The 25,965-nt window shown below is 32.7% G+C and overlaps 1 protein-coding gene across 4 annotated transcripts in view; it reads left to right on the top strand.

The window, feature by feature from the left end:
- LOC107066272 (orthodenticle 1) overlaps positions 1 to 25,515 on the top strand; it is a 52,716-nt gene extending 27,201 nt beyond the window's left edge. For 2 of the 4 annotated variants that reach the window (XM_015320746.2, XM_089174682.1), the window contains 3 exons: positions 9,047 to 9,557; positions 17,537 to 17,691; positions 21,574 to 25,515. In XM_015320746.2, the coding sequence (XP_015176232.1) occupies positions 9,335 to 9,557; positions 17,537 to 17,691; positions 21,574 to 22,473 (1,278 nt within the window). In that variant the 5' untranslated portion in view covers positions 9,047 to 9,334 and the 3' untranslated portion in view covers positions 22,474 to 25,515. The remainder of the gene's footprint in view (positions 1 to 9,046; positions 9,558 to 17,536; positions 17,692 to 21,573) is intronic. The other 2 variants (XM_015320747.2, XM_015320748.2) reach the window with 2 other exon arrangements.
- Positions 25,516 to 25,965: the final 450 nt, after the last annotated feature.

The following is a 25,965-nucleotide window of genomic DNA, read 5'->3' as shown; positions in this document are numbered from 1 at the left end:
TACCAACTGCTTGCTTGAGTTTATCTGACCGAGAGAGCGAAGACAGTGAGTGGGTGAAGGGTATTTTTTTTGTATTTTTTTGTAGAAGAGAACTGGCATGAAAAGAAGAAAAAAGAAATAGAAATAATTCTCTCTTCATCATTCTATTTCTATCAGTACTTACCTTATTTTTCTATTCTTATCTTTTTTGTATTTTATAGTTCTCGACATTATGAAGAATCTTTTTTTTTGCTTTTTTTTTGTAAAAAAGATTATTTTTCTTCTGGTATGATACGAACGGAATCATTCTTCATTTATCGTCACGAGAAACTACGAGCTAGTGGAAATAATAATAAAAAAAATAAAATAAAATAAAATAAAAATAGTAGAAACCACGAATTAGTGCGTTTACAATTTCTTCATAATTGCGAGAGAAAAATATAGATATAAAATAAATAAAACAAAAATGAAAAAATAGTTACTTGTAAAATAACAAATAAAATACTAGAAACTTTTATAAAATAGAATTAAAAAACAAAAAGTTCTGCGACATTCCGATACTTCCAAATATTTTCCAAAATCAATTGAAATATAATTTCGAAAACATTGAAATAATTATAGGGTTAAATATATTTTGGTGGTGAATTTTTTTTTCTCTCTCTCTCTCTCTCTCTTTCTCTCTCTCTTTTACTTTCCAACAACCATAGTGGATACCAAACAGGACATTTTATTTTTCTCAATTCTCGACGACTACCATTTAGGGCCCGTAATGCATTGGAGAGTACGAAAACGAGTATATACGCTTGCTTGCATGCATGTATATGTATATATATGGTTAGATGTAGTAGTACGGTCCAGGAGAGGAAGTCGAAGGGCAAGAGCGGCATTCTGGAGGAGGGAAATATCAGGGCGGAGCCTGACCAGGAGGAGGAATAAACTGCGCAAACTCGTCTCGTACCTTCCCTCCATTTCTCTCTCACTCTCTCTCTCTCGCTCTCTTTTATATATATATATAAACTAAAGAGAGAGAGAAAGAGAGAGAAGAACCGTGCGCATAGGGCTCAGCCTAGCCTTTTGCGCTTCCAGCGAACGACCCCATCCGGTTTTCCTCTTTTCACCTTCATATGGATTTTTTTACACCGTCCTGTCTCGTCCCCGTCCTCGTCCCGTTCCCGTCGGCCTTCTCTTCCTTCCTTCCTTCCTCTTTCGTTCACGTCCACCGAGACTTGCGCAAAAAAATTTATCCACCATGCTATCATTCTAACTTCTCTTCCTTTCTTTCTATTTTCTATTTTCTATTTTCAAATCTTTTTTACTTTTTCCATATAATTTTCTTTATACGATTTTTAAACCTTTGAGTGCTAAATACTTTTACCTAAAATGTTTTGTAGAAACGGAATTGTTTATTATTACCCTGATTCTAATAATAAATTATATTTAATAATTAATATTTTTGTTTCTAAATATAATTTAATTAATTAATATAAACATTACATTATTTTAAATTAATATTAACAAATACGTAAATACTTCTAATGACCACCCTAGTAATTTTGACCAAACGCATATATGCGTCAATAGCACTGTAAGGGTTAATTTCTTATCATTTTCCTTCTTTCTTTTTTTTTTGTTTACTTTCTTTGTCCTATGTTCTTTTTATTTTTTTAATTTTAATTTTATTTTTGTATTCATTCTTCTGTCTTTTACAACAATTTCTTCTTTTTTATTTTTCGTATTAATTTTATTAGAATTGATTATGAATCTTTCATTCATCATTTTCCATATATGAATGAGACATATGATTTTTAAAAGAGACTTTTTTTAAAGAAATACTGAAACGAAAAAATACATTTTACATGTATAATAAATCTCTTTAAAATTGTTATTATTATCAACACGTGTTGCTTGTAAAATTGTTTGGAAAAATGACATTTTTTTGTTTTGTTCATAATTTTAATCCAATATTTAATTAGCGATTCTTAAACGTTTTTAATTGCATTTTAACGCTTAGTGAATAACTGTTACTACTTTATCTCTCTCTTTCTCTGTTACTTTTTATTTCTTCTTTTCGTTATAATCGTTAATTTCTTCTTTTTATTCTCTCTTCTTCGATGTTTACACGTTTCCTGTGTGTGTGTGTGTGTTTCGTACAAAACGTTTCTTATTATTTTAACACATTGTGGTTTTAAACGACACAAAAATTTGTTCCGACGTCAACGAGTTAACAGACGAATATGTTAGCAGCTTAAAAGCATATACATATGTGTGTGCATGTGAGTAGTACATACGGTGATATATATATATATATATATACAAGTAATCGTAGTTACAACGTAGTGAGATTTCTTTCGTGACGATTAACATAGAATAATTTTGTTAATTAACGCTATTAACGTGAGAACTAGTTACATTTACGCTCGTGTGAACAGATATCAGATAAACAATGTTGATAAAGTAATATGTGTATTACATAGTTTAATGTGTAAGTTAATATCGGGATGATTATTTTCATAGTTAAAAGATCAAAGTGTCATTTACGATGCGATTTAATACAACCCATCTATCATTCCCCGTGTTATTTTTTCCATTTCATTATCTAAAAAGCTTTTTGTTATAGAAATAATACGCCTCTATATTTAAAAGACTAAATTCTAAGAAAAGAAAAATGAGTTAGCACGCTTTTACACATTTTACATTTGTCATATTTATATTTTGATCGAGGTAAAAAGATAAAAAAAAAAAGAATGGAATTTGTTAACAAATAAGAAGCATCGTTTTTTTTTGTTCTTTTTTTTTAAAAAGCATCCAGGAGAACTAGAGAAATTTTTCTCCTCATTTTCTCGTTATGCCGAAGTCGTTGAAACAGAAATGCTAATCGGCTTAACACGGTCCTGCCAGCCAACCGGGCCGATGATACACATACTACCACTATTTTGCATGTATATATCAATGTATACGTGAAAATATCTAAAGAGAGAGAGAGAGAGAGAGAGAGATAGTAACAATTCACAACATCGACCAATCCAAAACGTTGTTGAACTTTTGCGAAATTACATCGAAATGTTCTCTTTCACATACCCGATCACAATTTTCCTCGTTCCAGTTATCGATTTTTTCTTTCTTTCTTTTTTTTTTTTTTACTTTTAAAGAGGTTAGAAAGACACAAAAGAGGCATTTTACTTTGTTTATTTTTTCATTTGATATATTATTCGTTATTTAAAATAAAAGATGATCTTTTTAAAATGAAAATATTTCGTAATTAATCAATCACCGTTTTCGATGAGATAAATTCATGTACGAATAATATAAAAAGAGAAAGATAGATAGATAGATAGATAGATAGATAGATAGATAGATAGATAGATAGATAGATAGATAGAGAAAAAGAAAGTTTCTCTGGTAGTTTCCATGTTTCGTCGAAACAATTCGAGTGGTAATACTAATCGGCTTTACCGAAAGCTTCAGGACGTTCCTCTTGAAACGTTGACACAAACCTGGCCGATTTTCACGGAAATATTCTCACCGCAATTGTTTGAGAGTATTAAAACGAACGATCAGAGGTTGGGAGGGTGCCGTGGAACCATCCGATGGATTCTTTCTTTCGTTTTCAAGATCTGTTATAAAAACAAACAACAACAATGTTGCAAAGTGTTTATTATTAACCCTTTAGCTACTAGATGTTCTGATAACTATAATCGTTTTTCATAATATTTTTTGTATTTTAAAATAACAATGTTGCAAAGTGTTTACTACTAACTTTTTAACTACTATATATCTTGATAACTATAGTCGTTTTTTATAAAATGTTTTGTATTTTAAAAAACCAATGTTGCAAAGTATTTATTATTATCCCTTTAACTACTATGTACCCTAGAAACCATGTTGAATGTTTCTTATTTTGCATACGACGAAAATATATGCAATTATGGCACGTCAACTATTTTTTTTTTACCCTAAAAGCATGGTTTAGTTCATTTCTTTTGAAAAAAAAAAAAAATACTATTAATATTAGTAAAGATGTCAAGAATCAATTTAACCCTTTGAGGATCGGTCTTAAAGGAATGTACAATTTTATGGTTGCATGTTCGATAAAAGTACACATCCTTTTGGGAATTCATGTCTATAGGGAAAAGGGTTAAGAATTAATTTATCTTTTATATGATACAATGTTATTTTAACAAGATATTCTGAAGAAGTATAGAAAAGAACCTTTTTCATATTACAGAAAGATAAATAACATAAAAGTGAATGTGCATTGTGTTATATTATTCTTCAGATTTTTATTCAAAATTAACAATGGTGGATGATTGACATTTGTTGTTTTTTTGTTTATTTTTTAGAGAAAAAAATAAATTTGAAAGAGTTTTGTTACCTAACGATAAGTAAATTCTATTCTATGCTAACTGTTTTTTCCAATCTTCTCATATTCGGAAAAATAAGGATAGGGTTTCTTTTTCTAATAGTAAAAAATAGGGATAGTGCAGGTTCATTTTTTGTTTTCACAGGTGAGAAATTCTTAAAAAAATCTATTCAAAATTTTTGACTTGCATACAAAGTAGAATTATTCAAAAATATTCGACAAATATAATTCATTTTTGCTAACTTTAGATCGCTTCGAATTATTTTTTAATTTATTAATATTATAATTAAAAAATTATTTATTTATTAAAATTTGTATGTTAAACGGACATGATGTATAATAAACAGGAATGTTAGAAATGTTTTGTATATTCTATAGAATCATCACATTAAACACATTGTCCGTAATATTTAACCGACGGAAGAAGAAAACATGCTTTACAATTATAAAAAAAAAAAAAAAAAAAAAAGAAAAACAAGAATCTCATACATAATTCAATAAATTGATCATACATTATTTAAAATATAATCATTTAATTATTAGTTAAATTTTTTTATCCCACATATTCGTGTCCATAATTATAAAAGAGTCTTAAATCATATATCCCTTGTTACAAGATATTTAAAAAGATTACATTTAAATGCTAAATAAATTCAATATAATATTGAAATAACAAAAACAAAAAAAACTATTTAACAATTCATTTGTAACAATATCTAGATCAAGATTACATTGAATTAATTAATTTTAAATAACTTGATATGAAATAAGTGATAAACTTATTTATTTTTATAAATTTGCACTTACAATTCACTTTCATAATTATATTATTATTTAATATTAACATAATTTATTTTAAATAATTTCTCCACTAATAAATCCTTCAGAGTATCTATTATACAAAAATTGTTATTGTTACTCTTGAAATATTATTAGAACCCAAGTGCGAAATGATTTTCATTGGTTTATGATTATTACTGTAAAGAAATGTTCTTCAACGTTATCAGGGGTTTTGTCACCTAGATAATAACGAGCATCTCGTCGTATACCTGTGTCGTCATAGGGTTGGTACCACCACCACCACTAGCACCAGTACCAGCACCGGCTGCTGCAACTACTATGTGTGATGTGTATGCAACGAGTTGCACGAGAGAGTTCACTATCTCTCACTCAATTTGAGCCTCATCCGGCGTAAGCGGATCGACCAGACTGGCCTTTTAACGTCGGATAGCCTCGGTTCTCCTGACTGTAAAGAGTATGTGTGTGAGAGAGAGAAAGAGAACGAATAGATGCCTATAACAAACATTATCCTCCATAATGCTCCCGTGTAAACATACCTACCTATGTGCACATCTCACCCTATATAGAAAATATTTCTTTCTCACTCACTCTCTCTTATCTTGCATAGTTCGTTCGACCCTTTATTCACAATCCGGATAAAAACGTCTTTTTACGTTCATCTTTCTATTTTCACCCCACCCCCTTTCTTTCTTTCCTTCTCACTCATTCTCATGGTGAGTTTGTTTAACCGTTTAACGTCTAACGGGAAGTTAAGTTTCACGGATAAGTCGGCTTTTTAGCATGGTTTAGTCCTATCCTACTTCTATACCCCCCTAATTCTCATCCTCCACCCCCCCCCCAGGTTCTTTCTCTTTTCTCTTCCTCATCTCTTCCGGTTTAGCACGCGACGACTATTCTCTTCTTTCTCTCTCTATCTTTCTGTGTAACCCTCTTCTGATCCACTAGAGGATCATTGAGTGTGGTGGTGGTGGTGGTGATGGTAAGTACCCTTCTTTACGACCTTGACTATGTGATCCTACGAAAAAGTAATCGACTTAGGTTGATCTAACAAACTCTCATGTTAAGTAATTTTCTTTTTTTGAATTCTTATAATCGTGATCGGTTGATTATTCTTCTTCTTATCGTTTAACACGGTGTTTCAGTTTGTTCTCTGATGATTGTAGGATGAGGTTAGGTAAAGGGGTGAGAGGAAAGAATATTTGTAAGTTTCTTCTTTTTAACTTTTGATTGCTTTTAATTTTTGAGGGTAGTTCTTGCCAGTATTTGGAACAAATTGGATTTGGTCTGTTGTTCGCGATAATTGTTTTAACTTCTAGGGATAATCATTGGGATCATAAAAGTAAAATGGTTATAGGAATTTTTTGTTTATTTTTTGGGTTTTATTAGGATCAATATGTTTATAGGATATTATTTGTGTTTGGTATTTTAACCATTAACACTTAAGGATAAGCCGGATTTATATTAGGTTTGTAGTAAATATATATATACAGGGTTTTGTAACACTTCTTAATAGTTTATCAGATTGTATAGAAGATTAAAAAAGGATACTTGGTATTTATATTAAGAAAGAGAGAGAAAGAGAGAGAGTGAATATTACAAATTAATTTATAAAAAAATATATTTTTATATTATATATAATTAATATTATATTATAATTTATATATCAATTATATTAAATATATATATATATATATTAAATTTTATATTAAAAATTATATTTAATTTAATTTAATTTTAAATTTAATTTTATATATTAAATTATATTTATAATTTCATTTAATTTCAAATTTAATTTGATGTATATATATATAATATTATAAATTTAGTATATATAAAAAATTATATATATAATATATTAAAAATAATTATATTCAATTATATTAAATTTTAATATATATTAAAAAATTATATATATATATATATAAATTTCCATGTTAGTTTCCGTTAAAATGGATGATAAATTTCGTTAATGGTCCTATGAAATAGCCTATTCGCCAATAGATTATTTTTTTTTTCTTTTAGAAAAGTAACTCGAACAAAGAATTTGTTTCTGAAGACCGAAGGGACCCAATGGTGGTTGTCCTGTTCATTGATATATACCTGCCCACTTTTCTCTCTCTCTGCTCGATTCCACCGTAGAGTCCCCACCCCCGTTTTTGAATAGAAGAACGTTAAAAGGGTCTAGAAAATCATTTAAGGAACTTCAGCTCAGTCCAGTTTAACAGAGACTGTTGGGCTGGTAAGACGTCATTGTGTGTGAATCCTTAAATTCTTTAAATATTCTTTACCCATTTTTCCCCGTTTACTTTACTTTGCTTTTTATTTTTTATTTTTCTTGATATTCCTTTTAGTTTTTTTCTGTCAATCAACAACTTCCTCAATTCATTTATAATTTTTCTTTTCTTTTCTTTTTTCTTCCTTGGTGAAAAGTTTTATCATATTCGAAGAAGATTTTCAAGAAAAAAATAAAAAAAAAAAATAGTGCAGTGTTATCGATACCACCATAAAGTTCCCATCCCCATTTTCGTAGAGTGACTGTGAGATTCGGAAAGGGGTTCGAAAAAACCCGTCGTAGAAACTTGTTGCTACTGGCATAATCGTTGTAAAAGTAAACCTATTGGACTATATAAGTGTATACTCGTGTGTTTGTATCTTTCTGTGTCAAAAAAAAATATATTTTCAAATTTTAAGTGTGTAGTATTATTCTATCTATATCTTTCTTAATAAGGAAGTGATTTTTATAAGTGTCTAACCCAGATAATGCTTTCTATTTGTCCCGAATATGTGAGTGCCGGTAAAATCGTTGAACAAATTGAGCAGCATCCGAACGATAGAGTTTCAGTGAGTTTTTAATTTATTAAGCGAAAATTTAATCTGTTATTGCAATTGTCTCCTCTTCATCGGCAACTTCGATGATTCGATTTATCAAACTAAGCTAAAAATATTTGTAGTTGCATGTTTATTAATCGTAGTTAGTAAAAAAAGAATCGTCACCTATGAAGTAGATTAAAATCCGACGAGATCTATATACTTAAAAATACAATTTTGTTATATCTAAATTTGTTTATTTTAACAATTTATAGGAAATCATTTTCACACGTTTTCTATGCAACACAAGTATACAGGGTGGGGCAATAACTATTAGCACCACAGATATCTTCGAAACTATAAGGTTCACAGAAATATTTGCTGAAATAAAACTGCACAGTACGAAGGGGGCCATCCGATAGCGATAATAGTTTTTTTGCAGGTGGAGGTACTTTGGACATTTGAATTTTATTTACTGCCAAAACTGTAAGTATTATCGCCAACGATTTCGAAATTTTTCATCGAGTTTTCTTCGTGCAATCAATGAATAATGTGCTGGACATCCATTATGTTGATACCACATGGTTTGTCGTGTAAGTAAAGGTAACTCCTCTAGCAGAAGACCCAATGTTTCCTTGATAAAATTAGCGTAGATGTTGCCATTCAAATTTCCATTGATAAAATAATTATCACTTTTATGTACTTTCTATGACCTTCAATGACCTTATGTGATAGGTCGTTGAACTCGTTTTAAGCTCCTCTATCATGATACAGAAACAAAAACATACCGATCCATTTGAAAAAATGGAGGTGACCTTCAAATGTCCAAAGTACCTCCACCTGCAAAAAAACTATTATCGCTATCGGATGGCCCCCTTCGTACTGTGCAATTTTATTTCAGCAAATATTTCTGTGAACCTTATAGTTTCGAAGATATCTGTGGTGCTAATAGTTATTGCCCCACCCTGTTCTTAACACATTATCCAATTTTGATCTTTCACGTTGACATGTAAGGGAACACATATAACTTTAATCAAATTCCATTTAGAAAATACAAAAACATAAGAATTTTTAAAATAAGATTAATTTTGATTTCAGTTGCAGGTGAACGAATTCATCATTGGCGAATACGATACTTTCGACAAGAGGAATTCTGTGGAAAAATTAAAATCAGAGTACGATATTGCGTCGCAAGATTTGAACAATAAAAATTGGTGTGTTTGGTACGAGAACAATAGAAGGGACATAAATATAAATTACATTGGTAATTGTGTAAGTGATAGTGACAGTGGGTGGTGCAATTAGAAAGAAAATCACAATAGCGACATTAGTAGGAGCGATAACGAATCAACGGTGGCGGGTGACCTGGCTTGCCTCGCGGGATATATGGCGGGGTATTTGAAGGCAGCGGGTGCCACTTGTACCCCAACCGGAAGTCATCAATACCACCCCCACAGTAGTGCAGCAATGGCATTTGGAACTCATCCTCATCCCCATTCTCATCCGCACCCTGGTGCTGCACATTCAGGGATATCGACGCATTTTGCTCTTGCTGGTCATGGGCACCCCCATCCTCATCCGTTGGAACACAGCCTTGCATTTCCACAAGGTAAAACATTTTCTTTTTTTTTTTTTCTATTATAGTTTTTTATGTTCACCCATTCGAAGCGTATCTCAACATGAACGAATGGTTTGATCAAAAAATTATTTAAATAAGTAATATTGTATTTATATACATATTTGTAACTTATTCGATTCGAAATAGTACCGCGAGGTGACACTACCTACCTGCAAAGGTAAATGCAACACCTTTACTCTTGAGTTGAGTCGATTTAAATAAAACATTTAACTTTATTTTTTTTATTCAACAATTAAATACTAATATTTTGGTATGTGTTTATGATATGTTTGTTTAGACGATTTAATCGTAATCAAAGTCAAGTGAAATAAATCCAATCGTCATTCCATGCTGGCACGGATCAGACCATTCATTCATTGGTCAAGTTCTAAAGCTGAAAGACACAAATCATTCGACATTAGTCCGGATCCTCTCTCTTTACTCGTTGGGTTTTCCTTTAGATATAATATTAACTCATTTAATAGCATCGTTTGGCATTTTGCAATCCAAACATCGTTCAAAAAGGCTAATACGATAATATTCGTTGGTGAAATGTCGTTAAGCGCGTTCTTATGCGTTGTACGAGAAAAATTCCCTTTGTTCGTGCGATAGAGAAGAAGAAGAAGAAGAAGAAGACCATTTATTGATTGTCATGCAAATCGATGCATCGACTGAAGAAACCTTACCGGTGTATTCACGGTAAACTCAGGAGGGCTTCTTAAACTATAGACACACACCACCACGGGTCTTTCGTCGTTATGATTATACCTATCCTTTTCGAGGACACATTATTTCTCTTATTATTTTTTTTCTTTTCGTTTCTTCCCTTATTTCCTACTTTTTTTTGTTAACCTCTTAGGAATTGCTGAATTTTCAGAGCTGTTTTTTCTCTGATGCACTACAGGTTCAACAGACAATGCAGGTTTTCTACTTTGAGTACATTGAATGATTAAATTATAATTTTTTCTTTAAAATATATTCCACATATTTAAACTTTAATAATTTACTTTAATAATTAATAATACAATTAGGTATAATATATTTTAAAAGATATCATTCGCGAAAGCCACTATAGTAACGCATTCTACTGAAAGATGGCATCTTGGCGCCATTATAATTGCGCGTAGTTAACCTAAAAAGTTAATTTCGTTTCTACAAAACAAAATAGTAATAAATCCTACATATATCCTACTCCAACTCTCCCTAACCCTTTCTTTATATTTAAAAAAAATTTTTTTTTTAAGAATAATGCTATTGTCAAGAAAACATAAAAGAACGTAAAAAACTATGAGTTCTATGATACAAAAAAACTCTTCAAACATTTGTATAACCTTACAATAGATAATGGACCGAACTACAAGAGTATTAGATACTTTTTTTTTTGTCAAATAATAACCTAAGAAGAAAAATAAATTAGCATTGTAAAAGAAATGTATAAAAAGATGATAAAAAAAATATGATAGAACATTTCCGCGTCCGATATTTCTACTTTTCATCGTACTTGCGGGATGATTTTGTGAAAACCAGCAGCAGCAACGTCGTCGTTGTCCTCTTCCTCTTCCTCTTCCTTCTTCTCTTCTTCATCGTCATCGTCGTCGTAGTCGATTTCACTCTCTTATTCTCTCTCTTACTCTCTATCTATCTCTTACTCGTGGCTTGAAAGGGTCCTAGGAATATGGGGATGAGGGATGCAAAGAGAGAGAGGAGGCTGGGGGTGGTGGCTTGGGAGAGAGAGGAGAGGAGAGGAGAGTGAGTACGCTTGAACGAAGAAGAGCGGAGAGAAGCATGAGAGTAAGCCGCTTATCAGGGTGGCAGCAGGCAGTATAGGTCCAACCAACGCAGATAGGTGGGTTTCCATGGAATCACGGATCTGTCCGTTAGGACCCTACGTACCTACGTCCAGCCGCCTATCCGGTGTAGGCGTATCCGCTACACGAAAAGCCGACGAACGACGGAGACGCCAAAGAGAAACGTTCAAGAGAAATAGAAAGAGAGAAGATAGATCTTTCGTTTAGTTTATTTGTGTTCAAGAGAAAAGGTTTAGGAACAGAAATGAGAGAGTTCAAGAAAAGTTAAGATAAAAAGAATTTAGAAATGATGATAACTAGTTACGAGTCACTTAACTTTTTTATCGGTAGGAATATTCGTGGGTGGTTGGTATTTGGTTTATCTGAAAGATAATTGCATAGATTTGGAAATTATTCTATATTTATTTTTATACAAATATATTTTTATACTAAATAATATTATCATTGAATTTACATTTAAAATTGATACAATTGATAAAATTCATAGTTACGAGTATTTCATCTCATTTTTAATATTCGAAAGAAAGAAAGTAAAAGAAGACGTGATTATTTTTCGTGTATTTTTTTTTAAATAAGAAACAGAGACATCAAATAGAGTGTGTAACATTCGTCAACTGAGACGCGTGTACGTGAGAAGACTATTTCATGTTTAGAGTTGGGAAGAAAAGATCTGTGTAGGGTTTGGGGTAGGCGTCGAGTATCAATGTTTATTTTATTATGCAGTCGCGTATATATAAGGGTCGTGAACTCGACGTTCACTTTGGGAACGTACGACGATAGCTCGAGGCATGTAAAAAGGGGGCGAAACGGGACAAGGGCTGAATATATTGAAACGTTAGAGTAACGAGCCAACAATCGTTCGATGAGAGAAAGAGAGAGAGAGGTGAGAGAGAGTGTTATTTGAGATGATTGGAAATCTTGGTTTTTCACAAACATTCATACAGACATACATACATACATACACACAAAAAAGTATCAAACAAATTATTCCGTTTCTCTTTTATTTTTATTTTAACTCTATTTGTTTTATTTTGTCTCGTGATTTATTTAATCAAATTTAAACAATTAATTTAAACTTATTTTTAATCGAACGTTTAATAATTTATTTATTTTTATCTTAATTGAATGATAAGAACCAGCTTTATACTCGTAAATTAATTATTATTTTATTTCAAGTAAAGTTAGTTCAAGGGGTGAAGAAACACAAGGAGTCGAAATCGGGAAAAGGTTAGGAGGGTAGGTTAGGTTTGGTGGGTGTTACGTGGGAGTTTTGTCACATGTCTTTTCATTTCTCTTTCTCTCTTTCAACCTTTTCCTGTTGGATGACGACTATTTGTTGTCACAGAGAAATTGCCTGTCCTTTTAAGATCCCCTTCTCCCCTTTTAATTCGACATCCCGTTAAAATTTCTGATTTTTGATATCACTTACAACATAAATCACCACTTGGTAATAGAAATTCGTGCAAAATTATGGTAAACCTTCAATAATTGAGAAAAAAAATGAAATAAATAAAAATACTTGAAAGATTTATACCAGTAAAATTGATGAAATATTTGGATCGGTCAATTAGAGGCGGTCAGGTTTTTAGGGGGTTGGCACGTGGCACTGTGGCACGCGTGCACGCGTCGTACTTTTGCGAAGTGGCCACAAAACTTCAAGGAGGAGGAGGAGGAGGAGGAGAAGGAGTAGTACCATAAGAGCCTCTTATTCTCGCCGACGGCGCGTGTCACCGGCAAATTGAGTAGGTGGATTCTTGCAAGTGAGTCTTTCGACGATGAGATAGAAAGAAAAAAAAAAGAAAAGAGAAAGTCAGAGGTGGTGGTACTTGGGGTTGGAGTTTGGGGTGGGCTGAAGGAGGAAGAGGTTGGAATCCAAATACAAATCCAAGATCCTAATTGCAGGATAAACACTCGAAGCTGAGTGAAATGTCACGTATAGCGACATTGACACTCTCGCCCTTAAAAAAAGAAGATGAAGATGAAACTTCTTCCTAGTTATCCTTTCAGTTATCTTATTTTCTATTATTCTCATTTTTTTTACTTGGATACGTCCAATTTTATTTCTTATTTATTTGGGAAATATTACATTGTGTTAATTAATTTATTAATTTTTGTGTGAAATATTCGTTAACGTTTGTTATGTATATTGTATTTAAATATATATATTAAATGAGTAGAAAACGTTTGGCTGGAAAAAGGACACTTTCAAGGAGGACACGCGTAATGCGAAACTTATCCGATTATATTCGCTTGTCCCGGATGTGTGTGTGTGTGTTGGTATTCTATTACTTACTTATGCTTCTCTCCAAAGCTAGATTATATCGAGTAAGGACGTCCAGACACGAAGGCCACACAAGTTCCTACTTTTCCAAGCTAATTTTACGATCATCTATCTCTTCTTTACCCCCGTTATTAACCCTTTGCATTATAAAGGTCGTTACTGGAAAGATAAAACGATCTAATTGTTTATTCTTCTTCTTTTTGATTGAGTTAATCAAACGTGTTCCTATCTCTTAAATATTATTTTTAAAAAAGGAAAGTGTGCGAATAAATGAATGACACATCAAACGTAAACTAAATGAAATTAAAGTTTGATAAGAAAAATTAATTGTAATGCAAAAGGTGTAGGGCTGCATCAGTGTTGCTTTCATAGTTTCATTTATACTCCTAGAAAATAGAGAAAAACAACGAAGTATTATTAGAAGTAAATTTTTGCAGAACTTTAACTTTATGGTAGTCAAGATGGTTTTAATTGTAATGCAAAAGGTGTAGGATTGCGTCAGGTTTGCTTTCATAGTTTCATTTATTCTCTTTTCGTATAGATACTCAAATAAAAAATAAAGAAAACAACAAAGTATAATTAGAAGTAAATTTTTGCAGTACTTCAATTTTATGGTAGTGGAGATGGTTTTATATAAAGTAAAATGTTACAGGTGTTGATGGTGGGTGTCCCGATCGATTCCCTTTTAGTTACAATTCCGTTCCGGTCAGGATGTAAACGTAAAGTCGGCCAAATGTTTTCATAGCTGATGGCCTTTTAGGAAGCTTCTCTCTTTCTTTTTCTCTTTCGCTATCGTCAAGCCACGTGCTGTCATCCCACGGTACCCTGAATAATCCATCTTCCCTACTAACTACTACTACTACTACTACTATTCTCATTCTCTCTTTCCCTATTTCTATATTTTTTATCCTTCTTTTACTCTTTTCTTTTCTCGCGTTTTAGCTTTTAATTAATTTTCGATTCTATCCCTCGCTTTGGGGCCTCCTCACTTTTCTTCAAATTTTCTCTTCCATGAATACCAAGATTTAACCAAAAGAAAGAGTCTGTATCCAGTTCCTACTCGTCATTATCATCATCATCATAATCGTCAGAACAGTTTCTCGGTCGATCCAACCGATTACAAAATCCTTTATAGAAAACCCGATAGCCTTTAGCACCCTCAAAAAAAACCTTTACATCGTTTTATAATTTGCATCGAAAGAGGATATATATACCTAGAGAGATATCTCGCGAGAAATCAGCGTGAAATTTCGCTTGACGGTCCATTGACTTTCATCATCCCACTTCGGGTGCCACGAAATACGAGACAACTAGGATGAAGAAGATGATGTAGGAGAAAGAGGAAGTGAAGGAAAAAGAAAGAGAAGGATGAGAAGGAGAATGTCGACAGTCAACGAAGGGAAAGAAGAATCCAATAAACAGAAAACGAATTTGCTATTAGGGTCGCGACTGATCTCGTTGTGGGCCCAATGAGGCAAAGCAACCCTTATACCAACCCCCCAGATAGGATGGATGCTTCTCCGTTCTCGCACTTGGACGATAATAAATCGAATCATACTCCTGGACGCAGCGGGTGTTTGCCGAGACATTAGGGTTGCTTAGCAAGCTATCTCTTTCCAACGAAATCGTTCACGGGACTCTTTTATCGACGTCAATTTGATTTTATACCATTTATATCCTAAGTGAAACGAATCCCTTTAAATTCTCTCTCTATCTCTATCCTCCCCTCTTTCTCTCTTTCTCACTCTTTATTTTTAACTTTCAAACATGATCCGTGATTAAGGTCGTCGCGATCTAAATTCACAAATGAATACTTTGAAAACTAAGGACATTCTAATCGGTCCTACTGTTCCTACACGACACTATATGACAAGACCCATAATCAGAATTCTATTGTTTCTCGAGCGAGTACAAGAAAGAGTCATTCGCAAAACGGGGAGTAGGTACAACTGGCAAAGACCATCGTCAACGGTAGCAACCAACGCCCACTTGACAATCAAGCATCCTCTTTTCCTTAGCCCGTTCATCTTTCCTTTTCTTTTTTTTTCTTTTTTTTCTTTCATGCTGTTTCCTCGTTGCTCCTCCTACCTTTTCTGTTTCTCTTTCACTATGGTGGATCTTGGGTTGGTATAAGAGCAAGAGATAGAAATCATAGATCCGAAATGATCGCAGGCGTGTCGCGTTCATGACGAGCAACGACACGGTAGCCAAGCACCCGTGGAATTTCTACATTGTGAACGGCGCAATCTACTCGTTAGATCTCGTTCGGTAACCAAATGGTGTAGGCCCACTCGACCAGTTCGTTAGCCGATACCACCTATACATCGTCATCTTTCTCTTCTTTTTCTTTTTTTTTTACCTCTCTCATTCTTGTTCGCTTCCTCTCGTCATCATCATCGGTCAAAAGTACCAATATGTTACATTCAACCTACAGATATTTCGGTTGCTGAACGAACAAACAAACAATGTATGCTTTTACTAGGACCTTTCCTGCTTTACCTTTGTAATACTGGAATTAATGGAGTCGATGTTAGTATTGTGATTATATTTCATTATTGGGACTCTTTATTTAAATACATTTGTGCAAAGTTGCATGAATCTTCAATGAAGACTTGTTCAACTTACTTATATCAATTAACTTGTTACAACTGAGTGATGCATTTCAACTACTGACACTTTCATGATTTTGTCAATTGTCACTCATATTATTACTGTCAAATTTTTCGTGATTATATTTTATTATTGGGACTTATATAAAATATTTATTTAAGTACATTTGTGCTAAGTTGCATGAATCTTCAATGAAGACTCGTTACAACTAACTGATTCATTTCAACTACTTAATCTTCTAGTACTAAATACCATTTTTATAAATAAATCTTATAACAAATCTTGAACTATAAAGAAATCAATAAAAAAAATACATTAACCAAAAGAATAAGAAGTGGGTGGGTAGATAGATGTGTGTGTGTGTTAACTTTTCAAATCTACCGAATAAAATTCGACTAAAACTTTACGATCAAACTCGACGACATCAGATGTTTATTGTTTTGTTGTTGTTGTTGTTGTATTCTTTGACCATGGCATCCATGTTGTTGTCCATAGATGTCCTCTCTCTCTCTCTAATCTTCATCGTCATCGTCAAGGCAGCTGGAGAAAAAAGAAAAAAAGACAGAGAGAGAGAGAGAGTAGAAAAATGGTCGCGACTTTGGTCCTCTCTATCTCTCATATATATATATATATATATATGAGAGATAGAGAGAGAAAGAGAGAGAGATAGAGAACCAGGGGTGTACCTCCTCGTCGTAGTCGACGTTCCACCACCCCAGCAGGCCCCCTTTTACTCCTCTTTCCAGTGTTCTCTTCACCCTCCCCCCGGTGACCCCCTCGTAAGCGGATTACGTGGGTCCCGAAACGAGCCAAGCGAGGCTCGATGGCACAAGGAAGGTATAGAGAGAAGGGAAAAGGGAGCAGAACGCCCGCTTGGAGGGAGGATGCTGTTCAAAATTACGCTATCGCGGCCTCGCAACGCTCTCACACCCCACAAATGTCGTCCCCCTTTTTCCTTCATCTCTCTCTCTTTCTCTTTTTCTCTATGTGTTTCTCTGTAGCAACGTCCAACGACGTCGATGATCGTTTCTTTTTCTTTTTTCTTTTTTTTTTATTCCTTCTTATCCACGAAATTCGTCGATTCCGTTCTTTTCTTCGTTCTACCATCCAAAATAATATTCTCCGCCATTTTGTTTTCATCGTATAGGTTTTTTTTTTAGGAATTACCTGATGTGTAACGTTCGATTTTAAGATTTTTTTAAGGGATGTGTGCCAATGAATTTGTCGATTATAATTGTTGGTATTTTTTTTTGTTTTCATTTAAATTTCAGGTATGAACCAACGCAAGCAACGACGCGAAAGAACGACCTTTACACGTGCCCAATTGGACGTACTGGAAGGTCTCTTCTCGAAGACCAGATATCCAGATATATTTATGAGGGAGGAAGTTGCAGTTAAGATCAACTTACCCGAATCCAGAGTACAGGTAATTATTAAGTACCTATTTTTGTATTTATCGGGCGGACGCCATTTTGGTAAATAAAGAACTCTCAAATTTTACCCTTTTAAAGAAAAAAAACCGTAATTATATCTAACGCTCATGTTAATTGAAATTTTCATTAATGTAAAGACAGTTGAGTTATTATCGTTAAAATGTAAATGAAATGGTAGCAAGAAATCAAATGATCTGTGATGAAATGAAAGTGAAGAAGAGAGAGACAGAGAGAGGGGGGTGTCTAGGCGAGAAAAAGAATAGAAAAAAGAAAATGGAGTTGAAGAACACTGCGTGCTCCGGCAAGCACAGACGAGATTTAAGGTATTTACACAATGCGGTGACGCGTCCCACGTTCTCTTCCAATTCGCCATTGTCCTAAAGTAGAGTAAGGCATATTACTACACACATTGACAGGCAATACCAAAGAGCTCGTTGACGCTTTTATTGCGGTCCTCGGTAACATCTCCATTCCACGACGGGGGTGCTAAAAGATCGACTTACATCGACTTTTTCAATCGAATAATCACAACGTGAACATTTTAAATTCTTTTTAGTATTAAAATGAATCTCGAATTTATATATGTTTTATTGATTTTTATTATGAGACTAATAAAAGTCTGTGATTATTATTATTAACCATTTATTGGTCGTCAGATTTTTATATTTTGATGGTTTTTATTAATTGTAAATTATAAGTGGTTAGAGTAAATATGCAACAAAATTGTTTAGTGTTATAAAAATCGATTTATTATTTATTAGAAATTATTAATTTATTTTTTATTTTAAGGAATACTACAAATATATGAAATTATTAATTATTTTATTATTTAATTATTAATTTTATTGGTAATATATATTTTTATTTGTAAGTTACACTTATTACGTGATTTACGACCGATAAGTGGGGTTAAAAATTATTTCGATTGTCTTGAAATTTTGACACAATGTTGCATTCGCATACAGCTAGGTTTTTATTACATTAATTTATTTCTAAAATAATTAATTAATTTAAATATAAAAAGAAAAAGATATACAAATAAGTTCAGCACCATCTGTTAGCCATAGATTTCGGTGAGTGCTCGAAACATTTGAACATAACCTAACATTTATCTAAACGAAAATGTCATACATTGTAACTCACATGAGCCACAGTTTGTTTTTTATAAAATTGTAAAAGAAAATGACATAGAATAACATATCGAGATATAAAAATTTATTCATAAAGCAATTATATTTCTAAATAAATAATGATCAATGAAAATTATCAATCTTTTTCATAGTTTTGTAAGAAACGAACTACAGAGAGAGAGTAAGTACGTTTCTCGTAGCCGCCATATCGTGAGGATAGAGATAGGACAAAAGCACAAAATACACGCACACACGTACGCATTTATACACTCACACATATTACCACACAGTGTGGAAATTCGGGTGAGCTAGTTTCCACGCGACACGAAGTTAAGCCTCCGTGAATGGAGGGCTCCCGATCGAAAAGGGACAACTAGCACGTATTGTATACATATGTACGTGAAACATGCGATTGTACGTAGAAAAATAGTGTGAGGAGGGGGTTGGGGGGTGGAATGGGGAGGGATAGAATTTGTTGGCGTATAGGCATACACGAAACGTAGACAGTATGATCACCTTTTCTAGGCGTGTACCAATAATATCCATGTATGGGAGGGGTCTCTGAAAGTTTTCGATCTCAGTGGGGGAGGGTTTTTTTTTATGCAACCCGAATAGCTGTTGCTACTACTACTGATGTATAGGGAATATAGAAAAGGATAGAATGTGCGAAGCATAGTTTGATTTGTTCCTAGATTATAACCCCTCTTCTTTCAATTCTATTCTTTTTCTATGTATCTCTCTCTCTCTCTCTCTCTCTTTCTCTTTTCAACGTTTTTATTTTTTTTTTATTCATCTCAGAACGGAGATAAAAAGAAACCAACGAGGAAAAAAGTGATGAACGAGAGAAAGAAAAAAAAATGAAGCGAGTGGATTGCAGCTGCATTGTAAAAGAACGTTTCTTCTTTCGACTATCATTTTTAAATATTTTTCAATTAAATTTGTAAAATTCTCCAACAAAAGATGATAGTGTAAAATGTTAGAGATGAGAAATATATGGGACTAAAGAGGAAAATGATCCATCTCTATCGCATATGATATACGTGTAGGTGATTTCAATTTGTGTTGGTATTAAAAGTGCAAATAAGAAAATATATTTGTCATAACAGAGTGTTAACGCAGCTGCGTCCCCCTTCATTGTCTCTCTCTCTTACTCTCTCGATCGTTGTCGTAGTCGTTGCTTGACCCCCATAGTCGTATGGGGTCGGTCGGTTCGTTGGTTTTCCTTCGCGTTGGATATAAACCAGATGGTGATGCAATTTGCACCTCGGACGTGGATACGCGAGTACACACACAAACATATACTCACACATAAATAAAGGAGTAGACAAAGAGAGAGAGAGAGAGAGAGAGAGATGTTGAGAGAACGCAAACGATGATGGTGCCTGTCGTGTGGTGCCAATCGTCGCTCCAGGCTATCCTCTGGATGCCACCGTTGCTCCTTCCGTTGCTTGTTGGGGTAACTAGCTTCTGGAAAGGGGGTGTCGTTGTGCAAACATAGACCGATAATGCCTTTTTCTTTCTCACTCTCTCTAACTCTCTTTTTCTTTGCATCCCCTTTTTCGACCCTTTGACTCTTTTCACTTTGAAAGGAAGGCGCGATCATTTTTCCCAACTTTGACAGTCGAAAACTCATCGAAGGATCAATCATATATATTTCTCGAGAAAAAGAAAAAAAAAACACTGAAAACAATTTTTGGCGAGAATTCATGCAATTCGTCAAACTTTCATCTTTTCTTTTGGTTCATTTTTATCAATGAACGCAAATTCTTGCAAAAATCTGTTCTATTTTTAAATGGAAATTTTGCCAGGTTTCAAATCTGGTCTACGTATAGTTGGTGGAACAACAACTGTTACAGTTAGCGTCGATAATAACAACAATAATGACGGGTCTCCTGTTTTTAAAGGCACGGGCATAGATTCATAGGATCGCACCCCTAGCCACATTGTGTGTTAGGATTAGAGAACAGGCCACGGTGAAACGCGATAGAAAAGGAGAGAGAGAAAGAGAGACAGAATTTGCGGCCTGCTAGGGGATGCTTTTTGTCCCACCTAACCTCTCTTTCTCTTTCTCTCTCACACCAATGCTGAAACCAACCCCTACTTTCGAAGATCGTCGTTCCTGGTCGACGGGAGTACACTTTTCCGAAGGCGTACACACACATACACACACACTCGGTTTGTTTGTTGTTGTAGTAGTAGTCACGTCACACATATACATACACGTTGTGTGAAAGCGTACATTGAAGAGATAGGTGTACATATCTAGAACCATTCGATCTCGCCACGGGGGTTGAAAACACCCCTTGCGCGCACGATTCGGGCTTTGATTCGCGCATGCGTGCCGGCAAACGACGAAAGATCCCAGGGGATCTATGCTTGCTCCTACGCGAGTTAGTAAAGAAAGAAAGAGATACATGATGTGGAGGACAACAGAGTTGCTGGGGCCCCCCTTCTCGAATCCCTGTTATTGTTGCGATTTAATGAAATGTTACGCCCGTCCGCCCGCGATTACTTTCCCATTGCGCCGATTAACTCCCCATTCGTTTACCCCTCGCGTTTTACCAAGTACGAAACGTTCCAGGCTCGTTTCCACCTTCTTTTCTTGGTAACAAAATCATCCAAAATTCTACCCTACAAAGAAAGGTTCCTTTTGAGAGAAAGAGGGAATCCTTCAATTCTTCTTGGATGTCTTTTCTTTCAAACTCCTTAAAAAAAAAAGCTTTCTTTTCTTACTCTATTTTTCAGGTATGGTTCAAAAATCGTCGAGCGAAATGTAGACAACAATTGCAGCAACAACAACAACAACAGCAACAACAGCAACAACAACAACAGCAACAAAATTCACCTAAAGGTTCCTCGCCGAGAGCTAATCAAGCCCAAAGCAATGTACATCAAAATGGTAAAATGGTGGCGGCGACAAATTCGTCCAGGCAATCCAGTCGACGTTCCTCACCAGTTTCCCCGCCACGTGGGCGAGAAGCTCCAAATTCGAATTCACCTTTATTACCAACGAGTTCTTCTTATCCTCGACTTGGTCTGACTCCGACCGGTGGCAGTGGTGCTAACAGTGCTCTTACGACACCTTCTCCTCCGTTGACACCTGGATCGAGTCAACTGCCACCATCGGCCTATCCTCTACCGATAAACCAAATACACCATACTGATTATAGTTTTGCTGCGTGGAGTACTGCTACGCCAGCATCCGTCAATCCGAATCCGGTTTATCCAGCGCAGACTTACAATGCCTACTCGAATGCGTACGCTACCAGCGATTATTATCCAACTCAAATATCGCACATGCATCCCAGTCCACAGGGTAACTATCATCATGCACAGTATCACCATAATGTGGCTGTTAGCTCACCGTTATCACATCTAACCACTCAGCAGCATCCTCAGCATCATCCTCAACATCAGCAGCATCCCCAACACCATCACCAACAGCATACACAACATCCTCAGCAACATACTCAACAACTTACCCAGCAGCATACGCCGCAGCATTCCCAGCAACATACGCAGCATACCCAACAACATCAACAACCACCTACCCAGGGCACCAATAATGAAATGACCAATGCTAACGGTGACGCTGAAAACGAAGCTTACGTTTTACCGGATCCTAAGTATTCACCGATAGTATAGCGCTCCACTAGGTCCTCAGGGATCTTTCATCGTGGACAAGAAATTATCGGGAGTGTTCCTAATTCATTAACGGCATCAACTTTGTCTTCACCATATCATTGGCGTATCAATAATGTACCTATTTGTCATGAAATTAATGGTAGTTTAGATTCCTCTGATGATAATTAATTATATTATTTTGTTCGGTGATTTATCAATGATGCAGGGTTTAAGTATTTCTAATTTTTATTTCTAGATTTAATCTCCAGCAAGAAGTTTTATCTTTTCCTTAAAAGAAAAAAAAGAAAAATTAAAAAAAAAGAAAGAAGTCTTTCTTAAAAGAAATCAATAGACACAGTAAAACTTTTCCCTAATTATTTTTATTGTTCTTTGTTTGACATAGCCAAGTGAAACAATCAATTTTACAAAATAATAATAGGTTGAAATTAAAAATTTGCATTTATTTGACATAGAATTTGAAATGTAGGATGTTCGAAAGTCAAAACAAGAAAAAAATAATGAAGAAAAAAATAAGGAAAATAAAAAAGATTAATTATTAACAATACAATAATAATATACATATACGTGTGTATATATGTGAAAATATATACATATATAAATATATATGTCTAAATATTTTTATTCATATTATTTTATGAAATATATATGAACATATATATACATATATCAATATATATGTGTAAATATATTTATTCATATTATTTTATGAAATATATATGAACATATATATACATATATAAATATTTATGTATATATATATATAGAAATTTTGAAAAAAAATATTAATGAAAATACTATATATATGTTTTTTATTTTTTTTATTTTTTTCCTTTTCATTTCAAGACACAAATCTATTTTGACAGGATTGTTAAAGAGCATTAGTTCATTCTGGAACACCTGCCAACAATAAATTTCTATCATTCCAGGTTCGTTAAAGGTGACTTTACGAATACCCTGCATTTTATACAGTAACATAAATCAAATAAAATTAAACTACGGAACGAATTAATAAAAAAAAAAAAATAGACGATATTAAAGTTGATTAATAAACACTCGAGTTTATTAGCTAACTTAATATCTTGTAAAATGTAAAACATCAATATAAATTTCAACAAAAATTTAATTTATGCCCCATTTTAATGCTATTTTTAATTGCAACCTATTAGGACAAAATAAAATTATGAACATAATTTTATACAAGGGATTTCATGAAACAATTATTTTGTTTAATTTAGAATTTCTATCCAAAAGAAAAAACCTCAAAAAAAAAAGAAAAAAAAACATACTACAAAAAAATACATTCATCGAGTTAATTTAAAAAAAAAAAAAAAAAAAAACAACAAATAAATGAACGTAATGTACTATCATCTAAGCTAAAAAGCAAGCTTATAAGATAAATAATTTAAATATACGAAGCATGAAAAATCTCAAAATAATTAAAAAAACAATTAAAGATGTTCCTTTCTTTTTTTTTTTTTTTTTTTTTTGAAATAATCGTAAACTTAATTTATACTTCTAGATAAAAAAAAAAAAAAGAAAAAGTAGTTGGTAAGATTTAAAGAAAATTTCAATGGAACATCATAAAAGTTTTTCAAAAATTGCAATGATTTGTTTGAAATCTTTCACATATTGTGAAAAATTCTAGTCAATGAAATATCGATGCGTGTGATTGAAATAAAAATAAAAATAATATATATATATGTATATGTATAAAGTGTTGAGTAAAAATATTATTTCGAAATTATTTTGTTTCAAATATGAAAAAAATATTATTAAAAAAAAATGTAAATGTTCATGCTTCGTAATTGGATTTGATTAACTCGATGATCAATGTATTGTAATTTATTGAAAGATATGTCGCTTTGTAATTTGTAGAATTTCTCGCTTTTTGACACAACTCACAACCAACCACCATCCCCTTTTTCCTAGCACTGCCGTTAAATATTGTTAGATATTATTCTCGAATAATATACGTTTATTATTTCAATGAACGATAACACATTTCTATATTTCTAATTATTCATATCAAAAAAAAAAAAAAAAGAAAGAAAAGTGTCTGTCTATTTGATAAGTTGAAAATATCTGTGAATAGAAATAAATAAGTAAAAAAAATAAGAAAAAAAACAACAACAGAAATTACAAAAGTCAAGGGTTGTACAATAAATTTCATTGTACAATCTTTGAATTAGATTTTAAGATATAAAAATAATGTCAGACAAACAATTGCTTACCTATTATTATTATTATTATTATTATTAAAAACAAAAATAGACTCAAATTGTAATTGAGAAAAGTGAATGATTTTGTGTTATTAAGAATGGAAAATAAAGAACAAATTAACATTTTTTTATATTAATTTTTTTTTGAATTTTTTTTTAAATATCATGAGTGTGTAATTAAAATCATGAATGAATTATAATGAATGTATGAGGTGATATTCGATATTAGTTTAACGAGTTAATAATTTAGTTAAGGAAAAATGATAGTGAATAAGAAAATAAAACAAATATTGTTTAATGTTTAATGATAAGCATTAGAGGTATTTTAACTGAAAGAAAAAAAATAAATAAAAAGGAAGCACGTGTATCGAAACACTAAATGTGCTGTTCAATATAAGAATAATAATTATAATAATCTCTCAGAATGATAAGAAATAACAACAACTATAGTAGTTATTATTATATAGATAAGAACAAGAAATGCGTATTATATAATTAATATTATTATTATTACTACTGAATATAAATGAATTATAAAATTAATCCTAGGAATGTAAATAAATTGATAAATTGACACGTAGATTGATTGTACGATATAAATGGTTGTTGTACTATGATGTAAGAAACAAACAATGCAAACAAAATCTTCATACAACAAAAAAAAACATTATATAAATAATAATAATAATAATTATAATAATAATTATAATAATAATATTAATAATAATATTAATAATAATATTAATAATAATATAATAATAATAATAATAATAATAATAATAATAATAATAATAATAATAAACAAAATAAGATATTAATAATACATTATTCTCTTGTAAATCTCATTAAAACTATCCACTTTGTTTATAGAAATATTTTGTTTTTAATCAACAGTGATCGATCCACGGTAAGTGCAAATCTTTGTTTTTAATTAAAATAAAACAAAACAAACTAAAAGAGAACAAAACACACACAAAAGAATATAGAAGAGAAATAAACAAATAAAACAATGTAATATTAAAACAAGTAGAGAAAAAGAACGAAACATTTTTGCACACGGCAACCACTCCACTCCACTTTGTTGATTATCTGACCTTTGAATGGAAAACCTAAAAAAAAAAAAATAAAAATATATATACACATTTCGATAACTTGTATTGTACATAGAAGAATTCTACGGTGGTAATTGCAATACCAACATGGTCTCTATTAATCACATTGATGCTTGCTGCGTTCGCAGGAGAAACCCCATAGCCTCCGGGTGCAATTCTGT

This window comes from Polistes dominula, unplaced genomic scaffold (assembly GCF_049000335.1).
Source record: "Polistes dominula isolate Pdom_NZ unplaced genomic scaffold, Pdom_raw_medaka contig_16, whole genome shotgun sequence".
Taxonomy (NCBI): domain Eukaryota; kingdom Metazoa; phylum Arthropoda; class Insecta; order Hymenoptera; family Vespidae; genus Polistes; species Polistes dominula.
Note: the sequence above shows the minus strand (reverse complement) of the source record. Positions and strands in the feature narration are given on the sequence as shown.